General features: G+C 40.4%; 1 protein-coding gene across 2 annotated transcripts in view; it reads left to right on the top strand.

The window, feature by feature from the left end:
- Positions 1 to 407: 407 nt before the first annotated feature.
- SLC25A15 (solute carrier family 25 member 15) overlaps positions 408 to 26,993 on the top strand; it is a 34,855-nt gene continuing 8,269 nt past the window's right edge. The window contains exons 1-4 of one of the 2 annotated variants that reach the window (XM_020969988.2): positions 408 to 838; positions 2,658 to 2,781; positions 11,664 to 11,922; positions 23,339 to 23,476. In XM_020969988.2, the coding sequence (XP_020825647.1) occupies positions 581 to 838; positions 2,658 to 2,781; positions 11,664 to 11,922; positions 23,339 to 23,476 (779 nt within the window). In that variant the 5' untranslated portion in view covers positions 408 to 580. Of the gene's footprint in view, positions 868 to 2,657; positions 2,782 to 11,663; positions 11,923 to 23,338; positions 23,477 to 26,993 lie in introns of both variants that reach the window. The other variant, XM_020969990.2, reaches the window with a different exon arrangement.

The following is a 26,993-nucleotide window of genomic DNA, read 5'->3' as shown; positions in this document are numbered from 1 at the left end:
CAAAGTCTTCTAAGGTCAAACGCAAACCCAGTCCACCAGATTAGATGGTCCTTGATCCCCTTCTTGCTTTCATTATATTCCCAAACCCAAGCCCAGAAGCCCCGGGGTGGGCGTGGGGTGAGGGGTGGGCAGGAGAACCGGATTAGAATAAGGATAACGAGTGTTTCCACTGAAAACCAATTAGAGAAGGTCCATTCCACGGCTTCCCGCTTGCACGCCCGGGACAGTAGCAACGGCGGAGACGGCGCAGAAAGCCACGAATGCTGTGGGATCCCCACGAAGGGGACGCGCAACGCTCCTTGGAGATACAAGTTGCGTGGTAGGAGCTCTAGAGGCTGTAGGCTCTGGGGAGGAGTGCAGTGCAGCCCAGCCGTAGCTTCGCTGACTTCCGCTTTCCTGGCTGGCTGGCTGGCTGGCTGACCTGGGGAAGGAGGCTTAGAAGGGGCAGGATGGCCGGGACGAAAGGGCAGGCGAGCACGGCTGCACGGTGCTGGCGCGCCACAGTCGTGCGACTATATAAATCTGCGGGGGCGGGGCGACGAGGGTGTAACACGTACCCCAGGTCAGGGCCTTGGAGTGAATGCAGCTGCCACCTCTAGCACTCTCACACCGCGTAGAGGCGGCTGAGGAGGAGGAGACAAGAGGCGGCCGTCCCTCGGCGCCAGGCGCATTGGTGAGCAGTGCGCGGCGCAGGCCCGGTTCTTTGCAATGTGCGCGGGGCGCCTCGGCGAAAGGAAGGGAAAGCCGAACTCTGGGGAGAGTAGGGAAGGTGAATCTTCCAGTTTCTTCCTCTCGCTCGGTTTCCTGCGCTTTTCCGGGAACTGGCTCTGTGCAACAGGTATCTGCAGCGCTCCCAGGGACTAGAGGGTGAGAGGAACCCCTCTCCATGCTTTGTCCCCTCACCCCAACTCTGGGCAAGGAAGGGGGGGGGGCTGCACGAACTTCGTTGGACGGTTTTGTGCCTCAGAGATTTGAGAGTAATATGCCCATAACAGCTGGAAGCCAGTTACCCCTCCCCGGGCCCCTTCACCTAGTTCCTGCAACTGTCAGTGGCGATATCCTTTGGTCCTGAGTGGTGTCATTTGATTGTCGACCTTAGTTGTCCTGCTGCCTCTGTGCCGAGAAGCCGGGAGATTTTATGAATGGGATGATGCCCTTCCAAGCTGGGTCGTTGTAACGTGGGTGGGAAGCAGCTTCGGCATTTGTAACTCTTTTTTAATTTTTTAACTAGTTCAGTGCTCAGGAGGAAAATGAATCCACCCCCACCCAAAGCTCTAGTCTAAGATACCTATTTCCCTCAGGACAGAGAAAGGTGCTTTTTGAAACTTGCCACCTGAAAAGTAGCTTCTTTGTTTCTTCTTTTCTGAGATCACCTCCTCCATAGTAGAAATTGATTAAAAATAAAGTGGGGTGGTGAGAGTAGTTAACTTCAAACCTTGGCTTTTGTGTTACTAGCTGAAAGTTCAAAGATCAGCTTTCCTATGTCCGAGCGGGGCCTTTCCCTTTGCAGCCTTCACCAAGTCAGAATTGTGGGCAATTACCACCATTTCTCCTTGCTTTGGACCTGAAAATTATTACCATTAGGTGCTGGTAGACATTTTTACCAAGTTCTTTAGTCTAACAAAATCGTTGACTCATTTGCTTCAGCAGAGTTATGCTCTACTGTATTCATTTTGAAGTAGTACTCGTTCTTGGGATCTAGTCATACGCAAAAGGTGCATTTAACAGACAGTTCTGCTCTAAACCAGTTTCACATTTCTCTACCATCACTCTTTCTCTGCCCTCCTCCCCCATTTAAGCTACTTTGTAAAGGTGTCACAAGGTTATTGTTATTATCTACTATTAATTAATTTTCCCAAGACAGTGTGCTATCAGTGTAGTGATAATTTTCTATATTAATGAATATGGGTTTCATTAAACCCCATTACCTAGACTGGAGGTCTTAAGTGGAAAACCTGCATTACCGTCACTCCTCAGAGATGTAGGTGGATTCTTGTGTGCCTTGGATTAGATGACTGTTGAGGTCAGTTCTCATTGACATTTTTGGATTCTTAATCCTCCTTTGGTCCCCTCCTTTCTTCCTCCTCCTCCTGTCCTCCCCAAGAGCAAAACTAGATTTATTAGAAGCAAAGGGGTAGAGCAGTTTGGTTTTTTTTTTTTTCAGATCTCTTAATTTTGTTACTGCTTCTTAGGAGCCCTGGCCATTGTATGAGGTTTGGAACTGATCAGTTATGTGGTTTTAGAACTTTAGCTTAAGCCATGGGACAACTGATCTGCCACATTTATAGTCGATAATTTTTCCCTTAGTTAACTCTTCCCTCCTAATTTCTAGTAAGTCATCAGACTTCTTGTCAAGCAACACCATTAGATTTTGTGTAGGTTGTATATTGTTTACAAGGACTCTCAGTTCTTCGTTGACTTAAAGCTGTAATGTTGTAACTTTGCAATTAAAAAAAATGTGTGTGTGTGTGTGTGTGTGTGTGTGTGTGTTTTAAGAGGTTTAATGATACCACACCAATCCTTTTTTAAAGTATCCTAGATTTCCAGGGATACATAGTAAGTCCTCATTATTTGAGAGACAGTAACTAGTTGTCAAGTCTATAATAAACTGAGTACTGTCAAAGGCTTGGTTAACATTGAATTTTCTTTCTTCCCAGGGGGATGCATTATCAACCGTAAGCTCTGGATGTTTCTGTTCCAAGAGGGAGACAAACAGGTGGGACAATATGAAGTCCAATCCTGCCATCCAAGCTGCCATTGACCTCACTGCAGGGGCTGCAGGTAATCCCAGAGAACGTTCAATTCTTCTAGTTCTCTCTATGCCTTCTCAGAATGAGATTGGTGAAAGCCTACAATACATTTAGCTTTGGGTCAGCTAGGTGGCACAGTGGATAGAGCACTGGCTCTGAAGTCAGGAGTACCTGAGTTCAAATCTGCCTTAGACCAAACACTTGACATGTACTAGCTGTGTGACCTCAGGCAAGTCACTTAACCCCATTGCCTCATTAAAAAAAAGTTAAATACTTCCAGCCTCCATGGAGAAGCCTCCCTTTTCCTATGTAACAGATCCATTATAGAGAATTTGACATATGTTCTTAGAAAATTACAGAAGGAACATATCCTTTCCATCACTTTCTCACTACTGTTTTATAATAAGATTCCTTTTGAGATCTACTGGACTATTCAGAGAAGCAGGAAAAGCAAATATTAGGTTGCTCTTACCTTAAGATGAGGGACTATTCTGTTCCCCCCCCCCCCAGCCCTTTTCTGTCTAACTAAAGCACAGTGCTTAGAGCCTAGTGGGTGCTTAATAAATGCTTGTTGACTTGTGATAGAGCCTTCTTTGACATTCTAATGAAGTCTGTAGGCTCCTGAATAATGTTTTTAAGTGCATAAAATAAAATGCATGGAATTGTAAAGAAAACTAATTATGTTGAAATATAATTATCAAAATATTTAAAAGACAAGTTTGACCCCAGCCTAAGAATTTCTGTCTAGAGTTTATCATATATATCCATATGAGAAATAAAAAAGAGATTAATTTCAACAAAATAATAGTTATGTACTAAATATTCCCCATACTTCCTTGACAAGCTTCTCTACTACCTTGTAGAGATTCATGCCTCAAGTTGGGAATACTTGTTCTAAGTAAATGGCAAACAGTTGAATTTTACCTGAATTCAGCCTTATTGGTTTCCTAATTCTATAGATTTGTCTTAGTCCCATAAAATGTAGGCTGTATAAATCTCTTTACAAATTTTGAAGTCTTTTTTTCTTAGATCTCTCCTAATGAAAGCTGAGAAGGGAGGCTAATGTCCTTCATTCAGATATTGTTGCTGCTGTACTTATGTCTCTTAAACAAAAATTAATGAAGTCTAGTGGTTCTGGGTGTGAATATATGTTTTTCATTCTTCAGTCATTTTGGGAATGCTTTTTTATTTATTCATGTCAGGAAGCTTCAAGATTCTCATTCAGGTTTTATCCCATGAGTGTATTTGTTTTGACAAAGAATCTCTTTTAAAGTTACTGTAATTGTCATTTCTTTCTATGACCACAGGCATATCTGAATTTAGTTTCTTCATCTGTTAAATGAAGGGTTTATACTATTGTAACTTTAAGGTTCGTTCCAGTGATAAGGTTCCATGTGAGACCAGGTGAATGAATAGATGTTCCCTTTATATACAGCATTATATGTATTTAGAGGGCAATATTTCATTCTGTATTTAGTTACTGGGATGCTTCTTATCACAGATCATAAACTTTTTGTTTTGGCCAATATGTAGTATTTGAGAGCAAAAATATGGAGTCACAAGGTACACCAATTGTTTCCTATCAGCCTCTTTCACCATAATGCCATCATCAGCCAAACATATACTGAGTGCCTGTTGTATGGCACTTTGCTGAGTACTGTGGAAGACACACAAATGTATAAGATATGACTTTACACCAATGGGCAGACCAGCAAGCCTTGTTAAAAGAGCAACTGACCCTGAGGGAGAAATAAGAAGTGTTGAGCAGGTTAAATCCCCTGGACCACCTCTTCTCAGAGCCTTGGGAATATCAATGCCACCCAGACCATCAGCCCTGCTTCCAGATTGACTTTGCAGCCATTATTGAAAGGAGCAACTTTTGTGGAGAAAGGACCCATCATCCCCACTACTATTTTGTTGTTGTTGTTCAATTATTTCAGTTGTTTCTGACTCTTTATGACCCCATTTGGGGTTTTCTTGGCAAAGATACTAGTGGTTTGCCATTACCTACTCCAAGTCATTTTACAGATGAGAAAACTGAGGCAAAGAGGATTAAGTGACTTGCCGAGGATCACATAGCTAGTAGGTGACTGAAGCTGGCTTTGAACTCAAGTCTTTCTGACTTCAGGCCTCTATCCATTGTGCTCCCTTCCTAGCTGCCCTCACACTACTACTCCCCACAGTTAAATTCTGCCAATGGGCAAGTAAGCCCAAGAGGCCTGGAAATAGCACCCTCCCCCACTCCCAATTCAGCCAGGAGACAACTTTTTCGGAGGTAGGGCTTGGTGACTTGTCTTTGCATGCAAGGAATCCCTGTCCTCTCAGCAGCCTGAGCTACTAATACCCTAGAAAAGAAATTTCTCACTGCCAGAGGTCTCGGAGTTATCAAATGGGTTAGCATCAGCAATGGATAATGGTTTTTATGAATGGAAATGACATTAAAGAAAATATATTGTCCTCCATTTTGTCCCTGAACTCTAAGAAAAATGGAGCCTTTCCAGCTGACTTACTCATGAAATCTCTCTGTGCTGTCTCCACTACTGGAATGTAATCTGCTTGTGAGCAAGGACTGTCTTGTTATTTTTCTGTTGGGATCCTCAGCACTTAGCACAATGCTTTACATATTTTTTTCCTTAATTTTTCTTGCCTTCTCCCCCCCTCCCCCTTTTTTACAACGTGGCTAATGTAGAAATAGGCTTTGCATGACTTCATATGTATAATAGGTGTTATAGTTCTTGCCTTCTCATTGGGTGGGGGAGGGAGAAACTTTGGAACTAAAAATAATTTTTAAAAAAGCACAATGTTTTGCATATTGTCAGCACTCAGTAAATATTTTTTTTATTTGTTTGTTTTTGGTTTGTTTAGACATCCAAAGAGCTTATAAGCTATTTAAGAGAACCTGTAACCCCCACTATCCCTGGCCTGAAAGATTCCTGGAGGATCTTGGCCCTTAGAATACTCATGCTATTCCCTGTCAGCTGCAGGGTAAAGGCTATAAGAGAAGATGCTTCCCAGGGAACAGGGTGAAATGAACCTGTATAGATTCAGAGTCAGATAATGCAGGACCTTGAATAGAGGTATCAAGGAGAAGCCATGTGAAGGGTCTGAGTAAGGAAGAGAATGGTGTGTTAGGAAGGTCAATCTGGCAGTCTTGGACAGGGTATTAGAGGCCAGAGTCATCGAGGCAAGGAGAACAGTTAGAAGGCCTTTGTAGGGATTGAGACTTTGTGCTGAGGGGATGGAGAGAAAATTCAAAAGAAGAAACCACGGGATTTGGTAGGAGATTGGCTAGGGGATGAAGGGGCAGAAATGATTAAAGAAATCTCCCAAGTTTTCTGGGCTGAGAGAGTAGAAGAATGTTGATGCCCTTGGCAGACATAGGGTAATTAGGAAACGGACCTGTTCTTTTCGGGGGGGGGGGGAGAAAAGAATTACTTTCAGTGTGGACCCTGTTTGAGGGGATGACATTGAAATAAACATATCTTGGAGGTAGTTGGAAATAGGGGACCCAGAGTTAGGTATTAGAAACTTTTGAGTGGTTTATTTGGAATTATATAGAAATAAGCTTAGCATCTCCTTAAGCCCCAAGTGTCATTTGGAGTCTGAAGGTACAGCTAAGATGAAGAAGCTGAAATAAGTGACTTGTCCAAGGTCACACTTGGTAGTCAAGGTCAGAGATGGGATTTGAACCCAGGTCTTTTAACTCTAGTGAGCCAGTGCTCTTTCTGCTATACCACTCTGATCCCTGATACTCATTTTTGGATATCACTTGTCTTTAATATGCTTCCACCCTGAGGAAAGAAATTTGAAATGGAGATGAATTCTTTATTTCATTGAATGACAGAGTACTAAACTCAGGAAGGCCTGAGTTCAAATCCTGCCTCAAATACTTGTGATCCTGGGCAAGTCACTTAACCTCTGTTTGCCTTAGTTTCTTCATTTGTAAATTGAGGAAAATGATAGCATCCACCTCCCGAGGTTGTTATGCAGATCACTTTGCAAATCTTAAAGACCTATATAAATACTAGCTCTCCTCTTCCTCTTTCACTCCCCCTCCTCCACTCCTAGGAATGAGATGGGTCATTTATAATTGTTTTTACTATATCAATAGCAAAATGATCACTAATATTGGAAATAATTGGTTTAGTAGATAGAGTGCTGGAAACCAGGAGAACTGAGTTTTAACTCTGGCTATTTTATGAATTCACTAACTTTTGGTAAATCACAACATTGCTGTGTAAAATGGAGATAGTGGTGCTGCCCTGCCTATCCCATGGGGTGTTGAGGATCCATGGGGAAGTATATGGGGAAATTCTTTGCAATTTTAAAGTGCTGAATAAATAGTAATTCACTATTTTTCAATATTAACCATACATAGGCAAATAGAAAAGGCTAACTCCATTTTTACTAATAGTGTACCCTAAATAGAAAAGGGGGAAGCTCATGGGCATACAAGAAGGAAAAGGTATGGCACGGCAGATTGTTTCAAAGTGATTGGCCCAAATGTAGTAGCCCTCAGAGCCAACCTGGCCTTGTACTTGGGTCATGGAGTGCAGTCATCTTTGCTCCTTAAACCCTGTTGCCACAATGTGTCCTGTAGTCGTCAACCTAAAGGCCTCTATTGCTCCATGCTGTTTATCAGGGCGCAGTCCCCTATCACAAGCTTTTCTCAGCACTGCACATTAGGTAACCTTTTAGTCTTGTGGAAAAATAGTTTGTTCCTCTCTGAAGAGGGATCAATTTATGTCTTTTGAAGTGAATGCTGAAAAGGCTTCTAACAGGTTTTGGTTTGTTGACCCTGGAAAGTCTGGGTAAGTTAAAGTATTAGGCAACCTCACCATTTTGTCCTTCCCTGCTCCTGGAAGTTTAAGTACACATTGTGAGTATCTAGTGGTGGTGTAGGGGTGGATCATTGTTTCCTAAAGTGAGATATTGGAACTTAAGTTGGTATTCTGTGGGTCTTAAAAAACAGAATCATATCACAGGGGGGGAGGGTCAGCTTGGAAGGTAAGGGAGTTGATTGATAATATAAAGAAAAAAGGCATTTCTAATCCCCATAGCACAAAAACACAAGAATAATTTGATTGGCTTCAGGACCAACATAAATCCTGTCATTTAATTAAGCTTATGTCTCAATATCAATTTATTTAAAGATCTCTCCAAAGGGGGGCCCATCCTCTGGAGGCATTTTGGTTTTAATGTAGGGTTTCCTTGGTTGTTTGTTTAGACAACTTTTCAATTTAATCTCTTTTTTATTGAATCTCTTTAATTCCAAGGATGTAAACCAAATGAATTGGGAGCATTTTGGGTAAGAGTAAGTATATTCTGCTTCCATTAAACCATAAGAAACTGTGTGGCTAGAGAAAAGGCCTCAGAATAAGAAAGACCTGAATTTGAATTACTGTACTTACTGACACATCAACCTTGGTCAACTCATTTATCCTTATAATGCCCCAGGCCTCTAAGGCTGTGAGATGAAGAGCAGATGCTAATTTTCATTGGTAGAGGTTTTCCTCTTCAGGAATTCCCCATACTAATAAGATCACAGGACTTGTTCACAACAACAACAACAAAAAAATAAAGCCTAATTCTAATTTTGTGGGCAAGATAACCAGTATTGGTGATCAGGAGACCTGAGTTTTGATTTTGTCTGATATTTGCCATCCATGTGATCTAGGTCAAGTTAGTCATCCTCTGCATTGATAAAGATTAAGAGATTGTATTAAATGACTTCTTAAGTGTCTTTCAGCTCTAAAAAAAAAAAGCCATGGCTGCATGATTTTGAAAGGCTTTGAGAAGCATCATTAGATACTGTTAACTCTTAAAAAGAAGAAAATTACAATCATTTATATCCCCCCCATTTTCTTCTCTTATACTCACCCCCCTTTTCCCATAAACAGGGAGAGAAAACCTTCCTAATTCTTCACGTTTGCTTTTAGTAAGCCCAGAGGGAAATAAAGTAGTGTGTGGAATGGTGGAAAGAGCGCTGAACTCTGGCATTCAGGAGACCTGGATTCTAGCTTGGATTTTGCCATGAACTGGTTGTGGGAATTTGGACAAAATCATTTTTTCTAAGCCTTCCCCCCTGTAAAGTTAAGGGGCTTTGTTAGATGGCCTCAGAGGTCTCTTTTAGTTCTAAAGAGTATATGAAAAGCATAAATGGACTGAGATTTTAATTTTGCATTTGTTTCTCACACAAATGTAAGTCTTATTTTGTCCTCCAAGTCTCCAAATGCTTACCTCCACACTTCTGAAATTCTTTGCTGACCATGACGGGATGTTGAGTTTTGCCCAGGTGCTGGAACTCTTACCAACCTAGCATTTCTTCCAAGGACTTGTCCCAGTAACTTTAACCCTTTGCTGCAAATTTGAGTTCTGTGAAAGGACATGCTTGTTTAATAGAGGCAGAAAATAGGAGGCTGAGGTCAGCAGACCTCCAGAAAATGCAGACTCTTCCTCTCAAAGCATCTAACAGTCTTCAGGAATCAAGATGTCATGGTGTGGCTCTCAGCCTTGGCTTAAGGCTTGAGCAGGTGGTACATAAATCCACACTCACCATTACTTAAAGCAGAAGGTGCCAGTTTTTTTCTAAAAATAATTTTTATTAATATCTTTTGTTTTTATATCACCTACATTTCCCAGTATAGTCCTTCCCTCTCCTCCAGAGAGCTATCCCTTAGAACAAAATTAAAGAGAAGGTAAAAACCCATTTGGAAAAACTAACCAACATGTCAGAAAAGTTGGACGTTATAGTTAATGTTCCACCTATTCCATAGTATTCTACCTCTAAGAAGATATTAGGGAGGGGGGAGCCTGCCTTTTTAAAAAAATTTTTAAATTTTTTTAATTTTTAGGCAATTGAGGTTAAGTGACTTGCCCACAGTCACAGAGCTAGTAAATGTCAAGTGTTTGGTCTGAGGTCAGATTTGAACTCAGGTCCTCCTGACTTCAGAGCTGGTGCTCTGTCCACTGCACCACCTAGCTACCCCAAACCTGCCTTTTTATAAGCCTTCTTTTGGTCAAAGCTTGGTCGTAATAATTTTGCAGCATTCAATTTTGAGCTGTTGTTCTTTCCATTTAGTTAGGATTGATTGTTGTTGTTTTTTTTTAATTATACTCTTCCTCTCTATTCCAAAGATATACACACACACATACAGAACCAAAAAAACAGATGCAAAGCTTCCTTTCTCGTGAGAGGTTCTGGGAATTAGTGGCATAACGAGAAGGGCACCAGCGATGGGTGCTGAGTCTGTGGGCATGGGCAGCTGTTGGCTTCATCATTCCTGCCAAATCTGTATATTAGTGATAGAGAAATCCAGTAATAACCTTGAAGTTGCAGTTTACAAGTTGAGATCAGTGGTGGTAGAGAAGCCAAGTCTGGTATTGGGGGTTGGAGGGAAGATGTCACTGGCAGGATCAAGAGCCCTTGACACAATGGAGATTGTTCGTAGGGATGCTGGTCCCAGGGGCCTGGCACCTCTGCCAGGGGGCTTCTTACTGGATGTATTGTTTGCCACACCTCCGTTTCATGCTATCCTAGATTTGGATCTTAGAGGTCATCTACTCCAACCTTATTTTACAAATGAGAAAACAGGCCCAAAAGGGTTAAGTGATTTGCCAGTGCTTAGATTAGTTTCAGGCAACTTGGTAGCACAGTGGATAGAGCCTGGGCCTAGAGTCAGGAAAACCTGAGTTCAAATTTGTTCTCAGGCACTTACTAGCTATGTGATTCTGGGCATATCACTTAACCTCTGTCTGCCTCAGTTTCTTCAGTTGTAAAATGAGGATGATAATAGCACTTATCTCCCAAGGTTGTTGTAAGAATTAAATGAGATAATATTTGTAAAGTGTTTAGTTAGTATAGTACCTGGCATATAGTAGACACCATGTAAATGCTAGCTTTTATTATCACCATCATCATTATTAGTCCTATCATAGTCACATGGCTAATAAATGGCAGAGCTGAAATTTGACTCTAAATCCAGCACTCTTTCCATCATGCCATATTCCCTTCCCTTTTCCCCTTTCATTATTTAAATGGACAAGTCACTTAATCTCTGTCTGCCTCTGTTTCCTTGACTGTAAAATACCTCCCAGGGTTGTTGTGAAGGTCAGATGATATAGTATTTGTAAAGTACTTAGCACAGTGCTTGGCCCATAGTAAGCACTACATAAGTGTTAGGTGGTGTTAGTTATTATTAAATGATAAAACAGAGGCAACCTCTGTTCAAATTCTTAAGTTTGCTAGACAGCACATTTTATTCATATAAAAAGGCAACTTCTGTGTTCATTGACAAAAGTTACCAAAGCTTGAAAGTTACTCCCAGCATATGGGTGTTGGGGGGACCTGGGTTGTTACATTCTCTTTTTTTCCATAACTCAATGTTTCTGTTAAAGTAGTCCATAAATATTGGATATTAATTAATTTTAACTTTTTCTCCTACAACTGTACTCTTATGATTTTGTACTACTGTCAAAATAGGGTTGGTACCAAGCAAAAAAGGCACATTCAACTTGTTCCCCATTATTATATTGTGGGTAGAGCATAGAGTCAGGGAGACTTGAATTAAAATCAAGCCTCAGGCACTTAATACCTATGGGTCTGTGGGCAAGTTGCTTAATCTTTGTCTGTCTCAATTTCCTCATCTGTAAAATGGGAATCATAATAGTACATGCCTCCTGGGGTTTTTGTGGGTATAGAATAAGATAATATTAGCGATGTGATTAGCATAGTTCCTGGCACATAGTAGGTGCTTAATAAATGCTTGTTTCCTTATGCTTCTCTTTATGGATAATTGAGAGCTGGCTCTAAAACAAAGCTTTCATCCTTTTTTTTTTTAAATGAGAAAAGCATTCTTTGGCTGAACATATTGGGTAGGCAGAAGAGTTCTGACTTTCTGCTCCATATTCTAGGAGGGACTGCATGTGTGATGACTGGGCAGCCTTTTGACACGATGAAAGTGAAGATGCAGACATTTCCCAATTTGTACAGGGGCCTAGTAAACTGCTGCATAAAGACATACACCCAAGTGGGCTTTCGAGGCTTCTACAAGGGGACCACCCCAGCACTAATTGCCAACATTGCAGAGAACTCTGTCCTCTTCATGTGCTATGGTTTCTGCCAACAAATCGTGAGGAAGGTAGTTGGACTGGAGAAGACTTCAAAGTTGAGGTTTGTCAATAGTCTTTTTCTTTTATTGATGACTTTTGTTTTTACATCATGTTCATTTCCAAATAATCACCTTCCCTCCCTCTCCCCATCGAGGGAGACTTCCCTTGTAACAAATATGTTAAAAGAATGAGAAAACCATCGTTCAACCAAACCAACTGACACACTGAATACATCTGATAGTGTGTGCATTATTATTGATACCTGTAGTCCCTCTATTTGCCCTACTACCACAATTGGAGGGCAGAAGATACATTTTCTTAACTCTTTCCTAGGATCAAGCTTTGCTATTATTCCACAATATTCAGTTTTGTTTTGTTATTTTTTTCCTGTTTACATTATTATTGTCATGTGTTGTTTTCCTGATTCTGCTTACTTCAGTTTACATTATTATTATCGTGTATTGTTCTCCTGGTTCTGCTTACTTCAGTCTATACCAGTTAAAATAAATATTCTCATACTTCTCTGAATTTTTTATATTAACTATTTCTTAAAGAGCAATCATGTTTCATTACATCAGGACCGTATAACTATTTCCCAATCTATGGGTATCTGCTTTGTTTCTAGTTCTTTGCCACCACAAAAGGTGCTGTTATGAATATTTTAGCATTTATGGTTCCTTTCTTCTGCCTTTGATCTTCTTGAAATATGTACCCAGCAATGCGAATTTCTGGTTCAAAGGGTATGGGCAGTAAATGCTGTCTTAATAATTTACTTTTTTTAAAATTTTTTTATCAGCCCCTGATGTGTCCTCCTCATAAATGGATGAGGAGATCATAGTGGTGTTCAAAGTATCTCTCAGGCATGCATAGGCCCTTGCTTCAGGAGTTTTTGATTATAGAAAAGCAAACTGCAAGTCACATGCTTAGGAAAACAGAACTATGGTCTCTATTTCAGGGACCAATGTTGATTTGTCCATGCCACAGAATGCAGTCACAGAATCTTGGAGTGGGAAGAGACCTAGACATTATTCTAGTCTAACCCATTCCTGAGTAGGAACTCCCTTCTACTAGCTCTCTGACAAATGGATTACCTGTATTCCTCTTGAAGACCACCAGTAACTGGAAACCCACCGTCCCTTTGAGGTAGGGCAAATTCTAAGTGTTAGGAAGGCTTTTCTTCTGTTGTCAAGAAAACTGCCTCTATGCAATTTCTGCTTCCTGAGGCCAAACAAAGGGAGAAGAATACTCCAGAGGTACAAAGGTGGGTGTACAGCTGTGGGTGTGTGGTTGTCTTATCTAAACCACCCTAGAAACACCTTGGCTTTAGCATGCCCTAGAGCATACAGAGTCTAAATTCAGCCTTTACCACCGGCTTTTCAAAAAATGGTTGGTAAGGTTCTCAACTTCCCTCTCAACAAACATTTATTATTCCCAGTGTACACCTTGGTAAATGATGCTTGAGGGAAATGGCTGGTTTCCATCTAAAATGTTCCCAATAAAAATGGTTTTTATGTTTAAAGGCATGTGCCCACAGCTTTTCAGAAAATTTGGTTATCCTGAGTGGTCTAGATTGCTGAAATTTCACTGTAATTGAATGAGGAGGAGAAAGCCAGTTCTTGGTTTATTCTTGATACCTAGAGAACCTTGTTATAATGTCCTTATGGAATCCATGCTGTGGGGTGAAACAATGTTTTGTAATGGTGAATGAGTGGTATTTTTTTTCTTTCCATTCTTTTCCCTTTCTCTGCCCCTTCCCTTTCCACAGAGAACTCATGTGAAAACTTCTACCACCTGTGCAGACTCAGCAATTTGTCTGTAATTCACAGTCTTAGAGAGTTACCTGGGGCACCAACAAGTCTAGGCAGTCAGCAAGCATTTATTAAGTGCTTGCAGTATGCCAGACACTACGTTTACTGCTGGAGATTCAAAGGCCAAAAATGAATGAATGAATGAATGAATGAATGAATAAATGAATGAATGAATAATGAATAAATAAAATAGACCCTATCCTTAAGAAACTTCCATTCTAAAACGGGAGACTGTATAGAGACAACTAGGTAGATACAAAGAATACAGAGTAGATGGATGGGGCTGTGGAAGAGGAAGGTATTAGCAGCTGTGGGGGGACTAGGGAAGGCCTCCTACAGAAGACAGGGTGTTTATCTTAGTCCTGAAGAAAGTCAGGGAAACTAAGACATGGGAATGAGGGAGCAGAAAATTCCAGATGTGGGAGAATGCTTGGCTCATATGAAGGTACGGAGATGAGAGATGGAATGTTGGGTTTGAGGAACTGTAAGAGGCTAATATGGCTGGATCATAGATTACTTGGAGGGGAGAGAAATTTAAAAAGACTGAAAGAGTTGGAAGGGCCAGATTGTGAAGAGCTTTAAATGCCAAAGGGATTAATATTTGATTCTGGAGCTAATTGGGAGCCACTGGAGCTCTTTCAATAGGGGGATGAAGTTGTGTATCTAAACTTCAGAAAAATCACCATGGCTGCTGAAGGGAGGATAGATTTGGAGTGGCCAGAACCTCAAGGCAGGCAGACTAATTAGGAGTTTATTGCAGTAGTCCAGGGAAGTGGTAATTAGGACTTGAACTAAGATTGAGGCTATATGAGTGAAGAGGAGAGGACTGTATAAGAGAGATGCTGTCGAAGTAGAAATGACAAGATTTGACAACAGATTGGCCATGTGGAGTGAATGAGAGTGAGGAGTCAAAGACCTAGTGATTTGCCAGGATCACATAGTGTGTCTGTATCAGAGACAGGATTTGAATCCAGATATTCCTAATTTTAAGACCAGCCCTCTATCCACCAAGCAACACTACCTAGATTTGTTATTATTAATTAATTATTATAATTACCTGTGTAACATCTGCATAACTTATAAAACATCATAAATGTAATTGCAACTAGTAACATGGTAGGATTGTAGATGGAGAGTTGAAAGGGACTTCATATTGCATCTTAAAACCCTTCATTTTGTAGATGAAGAAACTGAGGTCCCGAGAGGTTAACAGAGACTTGTCCATATAGCTAGGAAGAAGCAAAGTCAAGAATCAGACCTTTATCCTCTGACTACAAATCCAGGATGAGCTCCAATGAATCATGTTACCCAGATCCTTTGGTCAACTGTATTTCTTTCTTTCTGTTAACACCAGTCACTCAAGTTTATTAGCAATAAAAAATATCATAATCATAAGTAGTTCACACTTATATACTAATACATGTTTGATTGATAATCATTTTGACTGTTAATAGTAGCCATCATTTATACAGTGCTTTAAAAGGTCTGCAATGCATTTACGTATGTTGACTGATTTGATACTAACTTCCTAATAGCATTAAGAGTACCTAGATAATATTTAATCTTAGGGACAGTGGAAATATTTGTAATGCTGTAGTAAGGAAAGGGTTTGCAAATTTCTGCCTCTTCTCCCTCTTAAAAGACAGAGAATGTCCTCTGCTTAAGTATATTTGGAAAATTGTTCCTCTCATGCGTTCATGACCATGTTAGGGTCAGGGAACAGGTGGGGGCTGGGTATTAAGAGGAGATAGTGAAAGAGCCTTACCTTCTACTTGCCAGTATTATTGGTGATCTCTGGCAGCCATGGAGAGATGAGGAGAATTCCTCTTCTCCTATCTCCTACTTTGGAATGCAGCTTCTATCAGATAGCTTGCAGTCTTCAAAGATAGAGAAAAAAAGCCAGCTCTTCACACTGACCTCACCTAATCTCTTGGCCATCTCCAGCTTGCAAAGAGCTCTCTGTGGGTGTTAGTAGGAGCCTAGGGGATAGAGCTAGTAAACCTGTCACAATCAAACTTTCTCATTTCTCTTTCTCTTTTCCTCTTCCATGGTGAACCCAGTGTGAGGCAGAGAGACTAAATCTCCAGTTCTTTGCTGGAAAGTGGTGGTGTTTTTTGTAGGTCTGACCTAGAAGAAGTTTCAAAGAAGAAGGGAGAGGGAGAGAAGGATGGGGAGAGAATAAATAAAAGCAAAAGGAGTGACCATATTGGAAGTATGTTCTCTAGCAGACAGTATTATCCAGAGTTTGACTTGTAGCTGTTATAAACCACAATTTGGTGCGTGCCCGTGTGCTCGCATGTGTGTGTGCATGTATGCATGTTTTAAACAAGCTAACCTTACATTCATTGTGAGATTAATGCCATCCCTAACCCCTTATATTACAATTATAAAATGGGACTTATGCACCCTAGGTGATTAAACAGGGACTTGAAAGTATTTATTAGAGACTTAAAGTCCACATTGAATCTGGAATGATCAAGTAGGATTTTCATCAGACCCTTCTTCATTCAGGGTGGAGTGAGGAGTGTCAGATAGGCATGCATATGCCTATGCCAATATGCCAATATATCCTTAGGTGCCTAGATTTCCTTTCATTCGAACCAGCTACCTTTAGGATACGTAGCGAAAGCTGAGTGTGGCAGAGGGAGAAGGAGAGAGAAATGGGCTCCTGAGAAGCCCATTTAATACCAGTCCCTACTCCTGGCCTGGCTTCACCAAACTTTTGACAAATCAAATCAGTCCCCGGTTCTTTCTACTTCTCCAGCTGTCCCCAAGGGCTTATTCCTTTTATGATACTACTGGCTCTAAGAATCCAGCCCAGGCCTCCCTCTAAAACCAGCCTCTGAGGGTACTGCACAGTAATGTCCAAAAGCTATCTATGCTTATAGACTGTTAACCTTTGGTCCCGAAAGCTAGATAATAAGCTCTTAAGGACTTTAACTGATAGGTCCCAGTCACCTGACTGACAGGGTAGCACTGAAAAAGCCTGAGAGAATGGAAAAGTTTAAAGCAGGGGTGGGGAACTTGCAGCCTTGAGACCTCAAATGAGGCCCTTTTACCGGAATCCAAACTTCACTGAACAAATCTCCTTAATAAAAGGATTTGTTCTATAAAACTTGGATTCAGTCAAAAGGCCACACCCAAGGACAACTTGTGGCCTTGAGGCTGCAGGTTCTTCACCCCTGGGTTAAAGTTTGGGTTTTAGCAGAATTAGGAAAGCAAAGATTTTTGCTTTGTGATAGTTACAGGGAAATGAGAGGAAGTTTATGAACTGGGTACCACTTGGCAATAGAGTTTGAAAGAATAATTTGAAAGAATGCATGTGTGTATGTTTGTGTGTTCACAGATATACATGCAAACATTTGTATGTTTATCTTTTTTAAAATTTAAAAGTAAATTCCAAAAGGAAATGTACCTCAAGCAGTGTGTTCTCCTTGTGAAAGAAAACCTCTCTAAGGACCAATTGTCAGGAACACAGTCACTTGGCAATGTCTCCTTGCTCTCTCCACCTTTAAGCCAAAATACAAGGCCTGCTGCACTCTCAGTTAATGTGAGGGTTAACCTACCATGTAGGGCCGGTGTTTTCTGAATTCATTTCCTTTTGTAGCCAGTAGACTGGATCACTTGGGTGTGAGTGAGTGTCATTACCAGTGCTAAGAACTTGGGGCTACCTATGCAAGACTGTTGACCTGCTGATGTTGTAGAACATTAGTGTAACTTAGGAAATCTATGACTTACTAGGTTTGGCTTGCCAGAAAATTCCCAGCCCTGGTTAACTGGTCCAAGTTATGTGGCATATGCATTTGTGTACATATGTTAGTGTGTGTGTGTTTGTGAATGTGTGTATGTATACATGCACAAGTGCATTCTCATTGGTGTTGTGGAGGGATCACTAGAGTAGGGCTCAGAAGACCTGGCTTGTCCCACCTTTGCCCTTAACTAGCTATGTGACCTTGGAGGGGCCAACTGATTTCTTTGGAGTTTCAACTTCTTCATCTAAAATTGGGAGTTGAACTATATGTTCTCTAAGGTTCCTCCCAGCTCAAGGACTCTGAATATATATTTAAAATATATCATTAGATGCGGTGGTCATTCAAACCAGCTGCCTTTAGGAGTCTGGACTAAGAGAAAGAACACAGGGCTTGGAATCAGGAAGACTTAGCTTCTAATCCTGGCTGTGACATTTACTAGTTGTGTAACCTTTGGCAAGTGATTTAATATCTCAGTTCCTTTTCCTCATCTGTAAAATGGTAGTGACAATACCAGTAGTGTTGGTTTAAGGGTGCTGGAATCCCAAAATCACAACATAATCCTGCCGGAAAGAATTCAACCCAAGCCTTCTTTCAGCCAAGACAAGGTTTATTAGAACATCCTTCATATTGGGCAGGCTCTTAAGAAGACTGAACATTAGTAAGCTATTGGCTAGATTATAAGAATCTGAGCACCTTAATGGAGTGGAGACAAGATGGACCTTATATACTGAAAGAATATGGGAGGGATCTAGGAGTGGCCAAGTACTCCATGAGGTAATAGAACTCCAGGGACCTGGCCCACGTGGCCAAGGGAGAATGGAGCCTAAATAGAATTAAGGGTGGGAAGTGGCCTGGGGCGTTAGGGAGATAAGACAATGGAGGACTAGACCAGGTCAAGAGTAACCAAATTGGGGGGCAGCTAGGTGGTGCAGTGGATAGAGCACCGGCCCTGAAGTCAAGAGTACCTGAGTTGAAATCCAGCCTCAGACCAAACACTTGATACTTACTAGCTATGTGACCCTGGGCAAGGCACTTAACCCCAGTTGCCTTAAAAAAAAAAGAGTAATTAAATTGGGAGATTGGGTTTAGCCCCAATGAAAGGCTAATTGATGGAATTATGGCCCTCAGGGGAATGCCCTAGACCTCCTTGATCAAGTGGGAGAATTCAAGGAGAATCTCTTAGACAAATGAGACCCAAATTCTTTTTGGGATAAGGGGCAAAGGTCCCGGCTTGGACCCATACCCCATCAGTAGGAGCTCCAAGGAACTCAATGATAAGAAGAAAATTCCCACATACACAAAAATATTTATGGCAGCACTTTTTGTGATTATAAAGAATTGGAGGGGCAGCTAGGTGGTGCAGTGGATAGAACACTGGCCTTGGAGTCAGGAGGAGCTGAGTTGAAATCCAGCCTCAGACACTTGACACTTACTAGCTGTGTGACCCTGGGCAAGTCACTTAACCCCATTGCCTAGCTTCCCCCTCAAAAAAAAAAAGAATTGGAAACAAAGTAGATGTCCATTGATTGGGGAAATTGTGGAACATGAACAAAATGGCAGATGATAATGTGTTGTAAGAAATAATATGGGTGACAGAGTGGAATTGTGAAAGCAATTTTGCTAAGTTCTCAAAATATAACTCTCCCAAAACAACCCAGGACCAGATGGATTTGCTAGCAAACTCTACCAAAACTTTCTACCAAATATTTAAAGAACAATTAAGTCTAATATTATATAAACTGAAAAAAATTAAATGAACTATCAGCAAGGAGATTACAGCAATTTATCAGAAGGATCATATACTTTCACTGGGTTAAATTTATACCAGCAATACAGGGTAGGTTCAATATAAGGAAAACTATAATCATTACTGATATCAGTAACAAAACCAACAAAAATCAAATGATTATATCAATAGATATGTAACAAATACCTCACCCATTCATATGAAAAATACCAGAAAGTATAGGAAAAAATGGAGCTTTTCTTAAAACAATAAGTAGAATTTATCTAACAGCAAGAGCAAGCATTGCCTATATTAGGGATAAACTGGAAGCCTTTCCAGTAAGGTCAAAGGTAAAGCAAGGATATTCATTTTCACCATTATTATTCAATAATTGTTCTAGATATGCTACTGATAGCAATTTCAAAAGAAAAAGAAATTGAAGGAATAAGCATAGGCAATGACTTTTTGCAGGTGATATGATGGCTGACTTGTAGAACTCTTGAGAGTCAGCTAAAAAGCTAATCAAAGCAATTAACAACTTTAGCAAAGTTGCAGGATATAAAATAAACCCACACAAATCATAAGTATTTCTCTGTATTAACTCTAGCAGGAAGAGATGGAAAGAGAAATTCCATTTAAAATAACTGCAGGCAGTTAAAAATACTTGGGATTCTACCAGCCAAGACACATACAGGAACTTTATGAACACAATTGCGAAATCTTCACATGAAAGACAAGTCTAAAAAACTGGAGAAATATTAATTGCTCCTGGGTGGGCCAAGTCAGTGTAATAAAAATAACAATACTACCTAAATTAATTTACTTATTTGGTGCCATGTCAATAAAGTTACAAAAGAATTATTTTATTGAGGTAGGGAAAAAAAACAATTCTTTTGGAGGAACAGAAAGTCAAGAATATCAAGGGAATAAAAAAAAATGCACACGAAGGGGGCTTAAAGTAGCTGGTTTCAAATTACATTATAAATTGGTAATCATCAAAATAATTTGGCACTGTATAAGAAATAGAGCGGTTGATCAATGGAATAGATTAAATACATAATATACAGAACGTGAGCATTGTAACCTGATGTTTGATAAACCCCCAAATCCCAGCTTTTGGAGCAAGAACTCACTATTTGACAAAAACTGCTGGGAAAACTGGAAAACAGTATGGCAGAAACTAGTTACAGACCAATGTCTCAAACTGTATATCAAGCTAAGCTCAAAATGGGTCTATCATTTAATGGGTGATCTGAGCAAATTAGGGGAGGATGGAAAAAATTACCTGTCAGATCTATTGATATGGGAAGACTTCATGACCAACAAGAGATAGAGAGGTTCACAGTAAGTAATATTGATAATTTTGATTACATAAAATTAAAAAAGTTTTTGCACAAATTTATTGCAGGCAAGGTTAGAGACAAGCAGGAAACTGGGGGAAATTTTTTTTTTTGTTTCAGGTTTCTCTGATAAAATTCTTGTTTCTCACATATAGAGAACTGAGTGAAATTCATCAAAATAAGAGCCATTCCCTAATTAATAAGTGGAAAAGGATATGATCAAGGAGAGGAAGAAATCAAATCTATCAATAATCATATAAAAACATGCTCTAAATTACTAACAGTTATAGAAGTGCAAGTTAAAACAATTCTGAGGTACCATCTCACATATATCAAATTGGCTAAAGTGGCAGAAAAGGAAAATGACATGCTAAGGAGATGTGGGGAAATAGTTACAGTAGTGTACTCTTGGTGGAGCTGTGAACTAGTCCAACCATTCTTGAGAACAATTTGGAATTATGGCCAAAGATTTATAAAACTATGCATACTCTTTTAGATTTATAGCCCAAGGAGATTAAAGAAAAAGGAAATGACCCATATTTACACAAATATTTATAGCAGCTCTTTTTGTGATGGCAAAGAATTGGGAATTGAGGGGATGTTCATCAGTTGGGGAATGGCTGGACAAATTGTGGTTTATGATATGATGTAACCTATTATACTGTAAGAAATAATGAAAGGGATGATTTCAGAAAAACCTGGGAAGACATATGAACTGATGCTAAGTGCAGTGAGCAGAACTAGGAGAACAGTGTACACAGTAACAGCAATATAAGGATGGTCAACTGTGAAAGACTTTGTGATTCTGATCAATACTGTGATCTACTACAAGAACTTATGATGAAAAATGCTATTCACCTGCAGTTAGATAATGAATGAATTCAGGTTACCATATTTTTTCCCCTTTATTTTTTGTGCTTTTTACCTCCCTGGAATGTGGTTAATGCAAAAATGTTTTGCCTGTATATGTATAATGGGCATCATATTTTGCCTTCTCAAGGGGTGGAGGGTAGAGGAAGGGAGAGAATTTGGAACTGAAAATAATAATAATAAAAAAGAAATTATGTGTGAGATGAACAGAGAAGCATGGAATGATGTACATGAACTGATACAGAATGAAGTAAGCAGAACCAAGAGGCAGTATAAATGACTAAAAAAAATGCAAATGGAAAGAACAACCTCACAGCAAAAAGTCAAAAATGAATGTAGCAAAATTATAAAGATCAAATGAAGAGATAGGAGAGGACACCTCCAACTCTCCTCTTCATGGAAGTAGGAGGTCCACAGGTGGTACACATTGCATATATTTTATGACTTTTTAAATATATTGATTGGTTGTGTAGATTTTTTTACCTCTTTTTAAAAAATACTAATTATTCTATGGGATGGCTCTGGGGAAGTAAGAAGGCTATTGGGGAAAACTGATGATGTAAAACAAAAAAGACACCAATAAAATCCTATTTAAAAAATAATACCGGTAGGAGTAGTGGGGTTAGGAAGGGTCAGACATGCCTGAAGTGACAACCACCAGTAGGACCTACCTTACTGGGTTGTTCTAAGACTTAGATGAGATAACATATGTGAAGTAAGCCTTAGAGTGGAAGTACACACATTTATTATTACTCATTTTGCTTTATTACTGTTTATTTGCTTAAGAGCAATAATTACCTATTGCTATTATCACCTTCACTGGAGTTTAGTTCCTAGAGGGCAGAGACTATGGTTCCTTTTTTCTGTTTCAAGCTCAACCCTTGGACTAGTTCTCACACTGGAAGTAACCTCTGCCTGGGAGGCCCCATGTTCTGATTGGCTGGTTCCTCCCAGAACCTCTAATTTAAGAATGAAACCCAAGTCAAAGATATCTTCATTCCTCTCCAGCCTGCACTGTTGACTCAGGTCCAAAGGGCTTTCTGTGCCATAATCCTGCCCAGCCGTTACAACAATGCCTAGATTATTGTAATAGCGTGCTGGTCTGATCATGTCATCTCCATATGCAATAGACTCCAGTAGCTTCCTTTTGCCTCCAAGAGCAAATACAAAATGCTATGATTGGCATTTGAAGTCCTTCATAACCTGGCCCCCTCCTACCTTTCCAGTCTGACACCTTACTCCCCAGCACGTACTCTTCAATCCAGTTTCACAACCAAGACACTATCTCGTGGCTCTGGGCATTTTTTCTTTGTCTCCTTCATGCCTAGAATACTCTCCATTCTTCAACTACTGATCTCCCTGGCTTCTTTTAAGTCCCAGCTAAAATCCCACCTTCTGCAAGAAGCATTCCTTAACCCCTGTTAAATCCAGTGCTTTTCCCTCTTTTAATTATTTCCTATTTAACCTGTAAGAATTGCTTTTTATGTATTTGTTTGCATGTTGCCTCCTCTATTAGTTTGTGAGCTTCTTGAGGGCAGGAACTGCCTTTTGCCTCCTTTTCTATCTCCAGCGCTCAGCACAGTGCCTGCTGCTTAATAAATGTTTATTCGTTACTTGAGTCCTGACTCCAGGCCCGGTACACTATCCCCTGCACCCCCAGCTGCCCCAGCAGAATATATTGCAAATAGGGATAGTGTAAGGACCCGACTAGTGATTTCATTGATATGGGGAACCCACAGGTGAGCAAACTCCCTCAACATGTAAGTGAGTGCCTTCTTTGCAATTTACAGCTTAGGAAGCTGCCTAGAGCAACCCAGAGGTTGTGACTTGCTTAGGATCACACAGATAGTGGGTGTGTCATAGGAGGATTTGAACCCAGGTCTTCTTGACTACAAGTATACTGCTACCTGCAAATAGTAGGTGCTTAATAAATGTTTGTGGGCAGACGCATTGATTGACGTTCTGTTGTGTTCTTGTTCAGCGATATGCAGAACGCGGCTGCTGGCTCTTTTGCTTCTGCTTTTGCTGCCCTGGTACTGTGTCCCACAGAGCTGGTGAAGTGTCGACTACAGACCATGTATGAAATGCATACATCAGGGAAGATAGCAGAAGGCCAGAAGTAAGTTCCATTAGTGCGGATCCACAGCACTTCCTTGTCACTTTGGGGTGGGGTGGGCAGTCTTGTGTGTTGGATGCCCTGTGTTCTGGTGGGAAGAGGGGCAAAAGTCTCTGGACATTGCTGCAAATATATAAATTAAAGAGTGAACACAGAAACAAGCCTACTTTATCCTAATTTGTCCACTCTAAAATATATTGATTTTTTTAGAGAGCAGCAGCTTTCTGTCAATAAGATTTGTAGAAACCTTATTTTCTGTACTCTTTAAGACATTTAATCTGCCTTGATGCTAGAAAAAAGCTTACCAGGGATGGGGAACCTTCGGCCTTGAGACCACTCATGGCCCTCTAGGTCCTCAGAGTCCTTTGACTGAGTCCATACTTTTCAGAACAAATCCCCTTAATAAAAGGATTTGTTCTGTAAAACCTGAACTTGAACTCAGTCAAAAGGCCACACCCAAGGACATTCTCAAGAATTTAAGATATTTTTATTTATTTATTTTAATTTTTTTTCCTGTGCGAGGCAATTGGGGTTAAGTGACTTGCCCAGGGTCACACAGCTAGTAAGTGTTATGTGTCTGAGGTCACATTTGAAGTCGGGTCCTCCTGAATCCAGGGCTGGTGCTCTATCCACTGTGCCACCTAGCTGCCCCCCAAGATATTTTTAAAGAAAGTAATTTGAGGTGTGATACAAGTTGTTGATGAGAATGACTGATATAAAAGAAAAAAGTAAATAAAATTAATTTCTTTAAATTACTTTAATTTCAAGGTAATTATTTTTAAAAAGCAATTTAAATAATTCAGCTAGAAGAGTAGTCTATTCTTTCTCCTTATATGTAATATTGGGGGGAGCCATCTCCAGTCATCCTGATCTATATCTTGCCAGATCCAGATGGCTCCAGAAGAGAAAATGAGGCTGGTGACCTTGCACAGCCTTCCCTCACCTTAATCCAGTTCATTTGCAAGTTGTGGCATCACCTTCCTGGTGTCATGGTCCACTTTGAGAGTGAAGGACAAATAACAACAATAACAATGTAATATTGAACACCATACCAAAAAAGGTGACACTGGGTGTTTTGTTATCTTGGAAGAGAAATGTTCCAACCATGAGAGGTTACATAGTATTGGGACTAGTTGTTGTTTTATCTTTACATTGGTCCCCAGAACAACCTTGGGCAAATCATGTAAGTCTCCTGTTATAGTTGCCCTTTACAAAACAGAACTGATCTTGACTTCCTGTCTATACTGGAGGGACCTAGCAAATCAGCTAATGTCTGGTTAAACCTTTTGAATTTCTTGAAGGAAGACATCAGACACAAGTTAATTATGTTGGGGCCCCTAGGTCCTCAGGTGACTTGAGTTTTGAATCCCATCTATTGCCAGAGAGTGAAGTGAGAAGTGAATTATTATTTACTATTTGGTAAATGGCCTCTCTCTAGTCCTCAATCCAAAAAAGAAACAAAACATAAATTAGGCTTCTTACAATGACTATGGACCAATGTCCCTAATGAACACTGATGCAAAAGTGGGAAATAAAATTTTGGCAAAGAGGCTACAGCAACATATAAAAAAAATGATAAATTATGACCTGGTTGGATTTATACCAGGAATGTAGGATTGGTTCAGTATGAAGAAAGTGATGAATATCAGTACAAAGGAATGTTCAGAGGATTTTAGCATTTAGAACTGGGAACATCTAGTCCAATCCAGGTCTTCTGACATCAAATTTGTTGTTCTTGCCACTACAGCGGGGCTATATCTCTTTATGACAATGAAGTTTTCACCTCCTGGCCTGGCAAAATGTTTTGTAGATGTTCTTACAACAAGCTGTCCTACTCAAGTGCTTTCTATACTTTTCTTCTTTATTTGTCTTTAATAAACTCAATTTCTGCTTGGCATTATGCGATAGAGACCAGGCTTTAAGAGCAGAGCACCTAGATTCAAGTCCCACTTCTGACACATACTGGCTATGCAACCTGGGGCAAAGCCACTGGCATTTCTGTGCTTTAGGCAACTCCAGGTTTTTAAGTTGTAGAGAAGACACTGACACTGCACTGGCAGAGGGAGTTACCTCGTCTGGGAGTTCTTTAAACCAGAGGCAATCCTTATCTCTCTATGCTTTTTTTTTTTCAGTATGGGACAGTTTAGATGTAGCTCACTGGTATCAGCATATTAAATGATTTGGCCAGGATCACACATCTAGTAATCCCAATGATATTTTAATATGGTTCTGTCAGCTGCTGGGGAGTTTTGCAGGCTCCTTGAGGCTGGTAAGCCTTGAGTTTGACACCTTTGTTGTAGCTGATCTTTTGAACTGCCTACAAGTAACATTTTCCCTTCAATTTAACTCCTTCCTCTCTATTTTGGTCATCTAGCCACTTGAACAAAATCCACTTGCTACCCACTAAAACATAAAGTATAGAAAGGAAAATTGAGGAGATAGGAATAAGAGAACTTTTAAATCAGCCTAATAAGGTTCTAATTCTTTTTTTTCCTTTTTTTTGGGTGGCTAGGCAATGAGGTTAAGTGACTTGCCCAGGGTCGCACAGCTAATAAGTGTCAAATATCTGAGGCTGGATTTGAACTCAGGTCCTCCTGATTTCAAGACTGGAGCTTTGTCCACTGCATCACCTAGCTGCCCCTTAAGGTTCTAATTCTTGCTAATTCACCACGAAAAGACTCTGTAAAGAATGGGGTTGTCTGTTGTGAACTTTAAGGATAAACCGTGTGTTTTATTGAAATTTAATTGAGGTAATAGTCTGATTTGCCTTTGTCCATTTCTGGGGATGAAGAGTTAAGGGGGAGAGGAGGGGAGGGAAAAGATGAAGTTGTGTATTCAGATAGCTAAGCAATTATGTAGTGCTGAGGCTGGAGTACCACAAGCCCTGTCTTGCCATCAGCAGACTTTTTGGTGGGCTGAGAACAAACCTATACTGGGAAGAAAGGAATGATGAGCTTGGTGCAAAGAAACTCAAGGTTAGACATATGTTAGATTCATCTTGTTTATGTTCTGAAGGAAAGGCTTGTTCCCATCTGGGGCTGCAAGAGAGGCAAATGCCGGAAAGCCCGGTGGGAGAGTGGCAAGTATATGGCATTTGGAATCAGAGAACCTGGCTTCTTATCCCAGCTCTACCTCTTAGGGTGCCTGTGACCTTGGGCAAGCTACTTACCCTTTCTGGGCCTCAGCTGATAAGTGATAAGGGACCTCTAAGGTCCCTTCCAGCTTTAAATCTATGGTCTTGTGCTTCTAGATAGGCCATGAAGGAAAACTAAGGTAGCCGGGTGAGGGGAATTTAAGCACAGGGAAGCCTAGGGCAGAGGTGGCAGCTGGTAGGGCCAGTCAGATTACAGTGTCTTTGGGAAATGTTTAACAAAGTAAATAAAAATACAATACAACACAGACAATGTCAATTTGTGGTTTTCTAAGGCAAGGATCTGTTTCCCTTTCAGTGTGTTACTGCTGGCCTAGGGAGTTTAGGGCCCCCTCCTCTGAGACTGAGTAGATTTAATTATGTTATGCT

The sequence above is a fragment of the Phascolarctos cinereus genome, unplaced genomic scaffold (assembly GCF_003287225.1).
Source record: "Phascolarctos cinereus isolate Bilbo 61053 unplaced genomic scaffold, phaCin_HiC Scaffold_726;HRSCAF=1367, whole genome shotgun sequence".
NCBI lineage: Eukaryota > Metazoa > Chordata > Mammalia > Diprotodontia > Phascolarctidae > Phascolarctos > Phascolarctos cinereus.
This window is presented reverse-complemented; position numbering and strand designations above follow the sequence as displayed.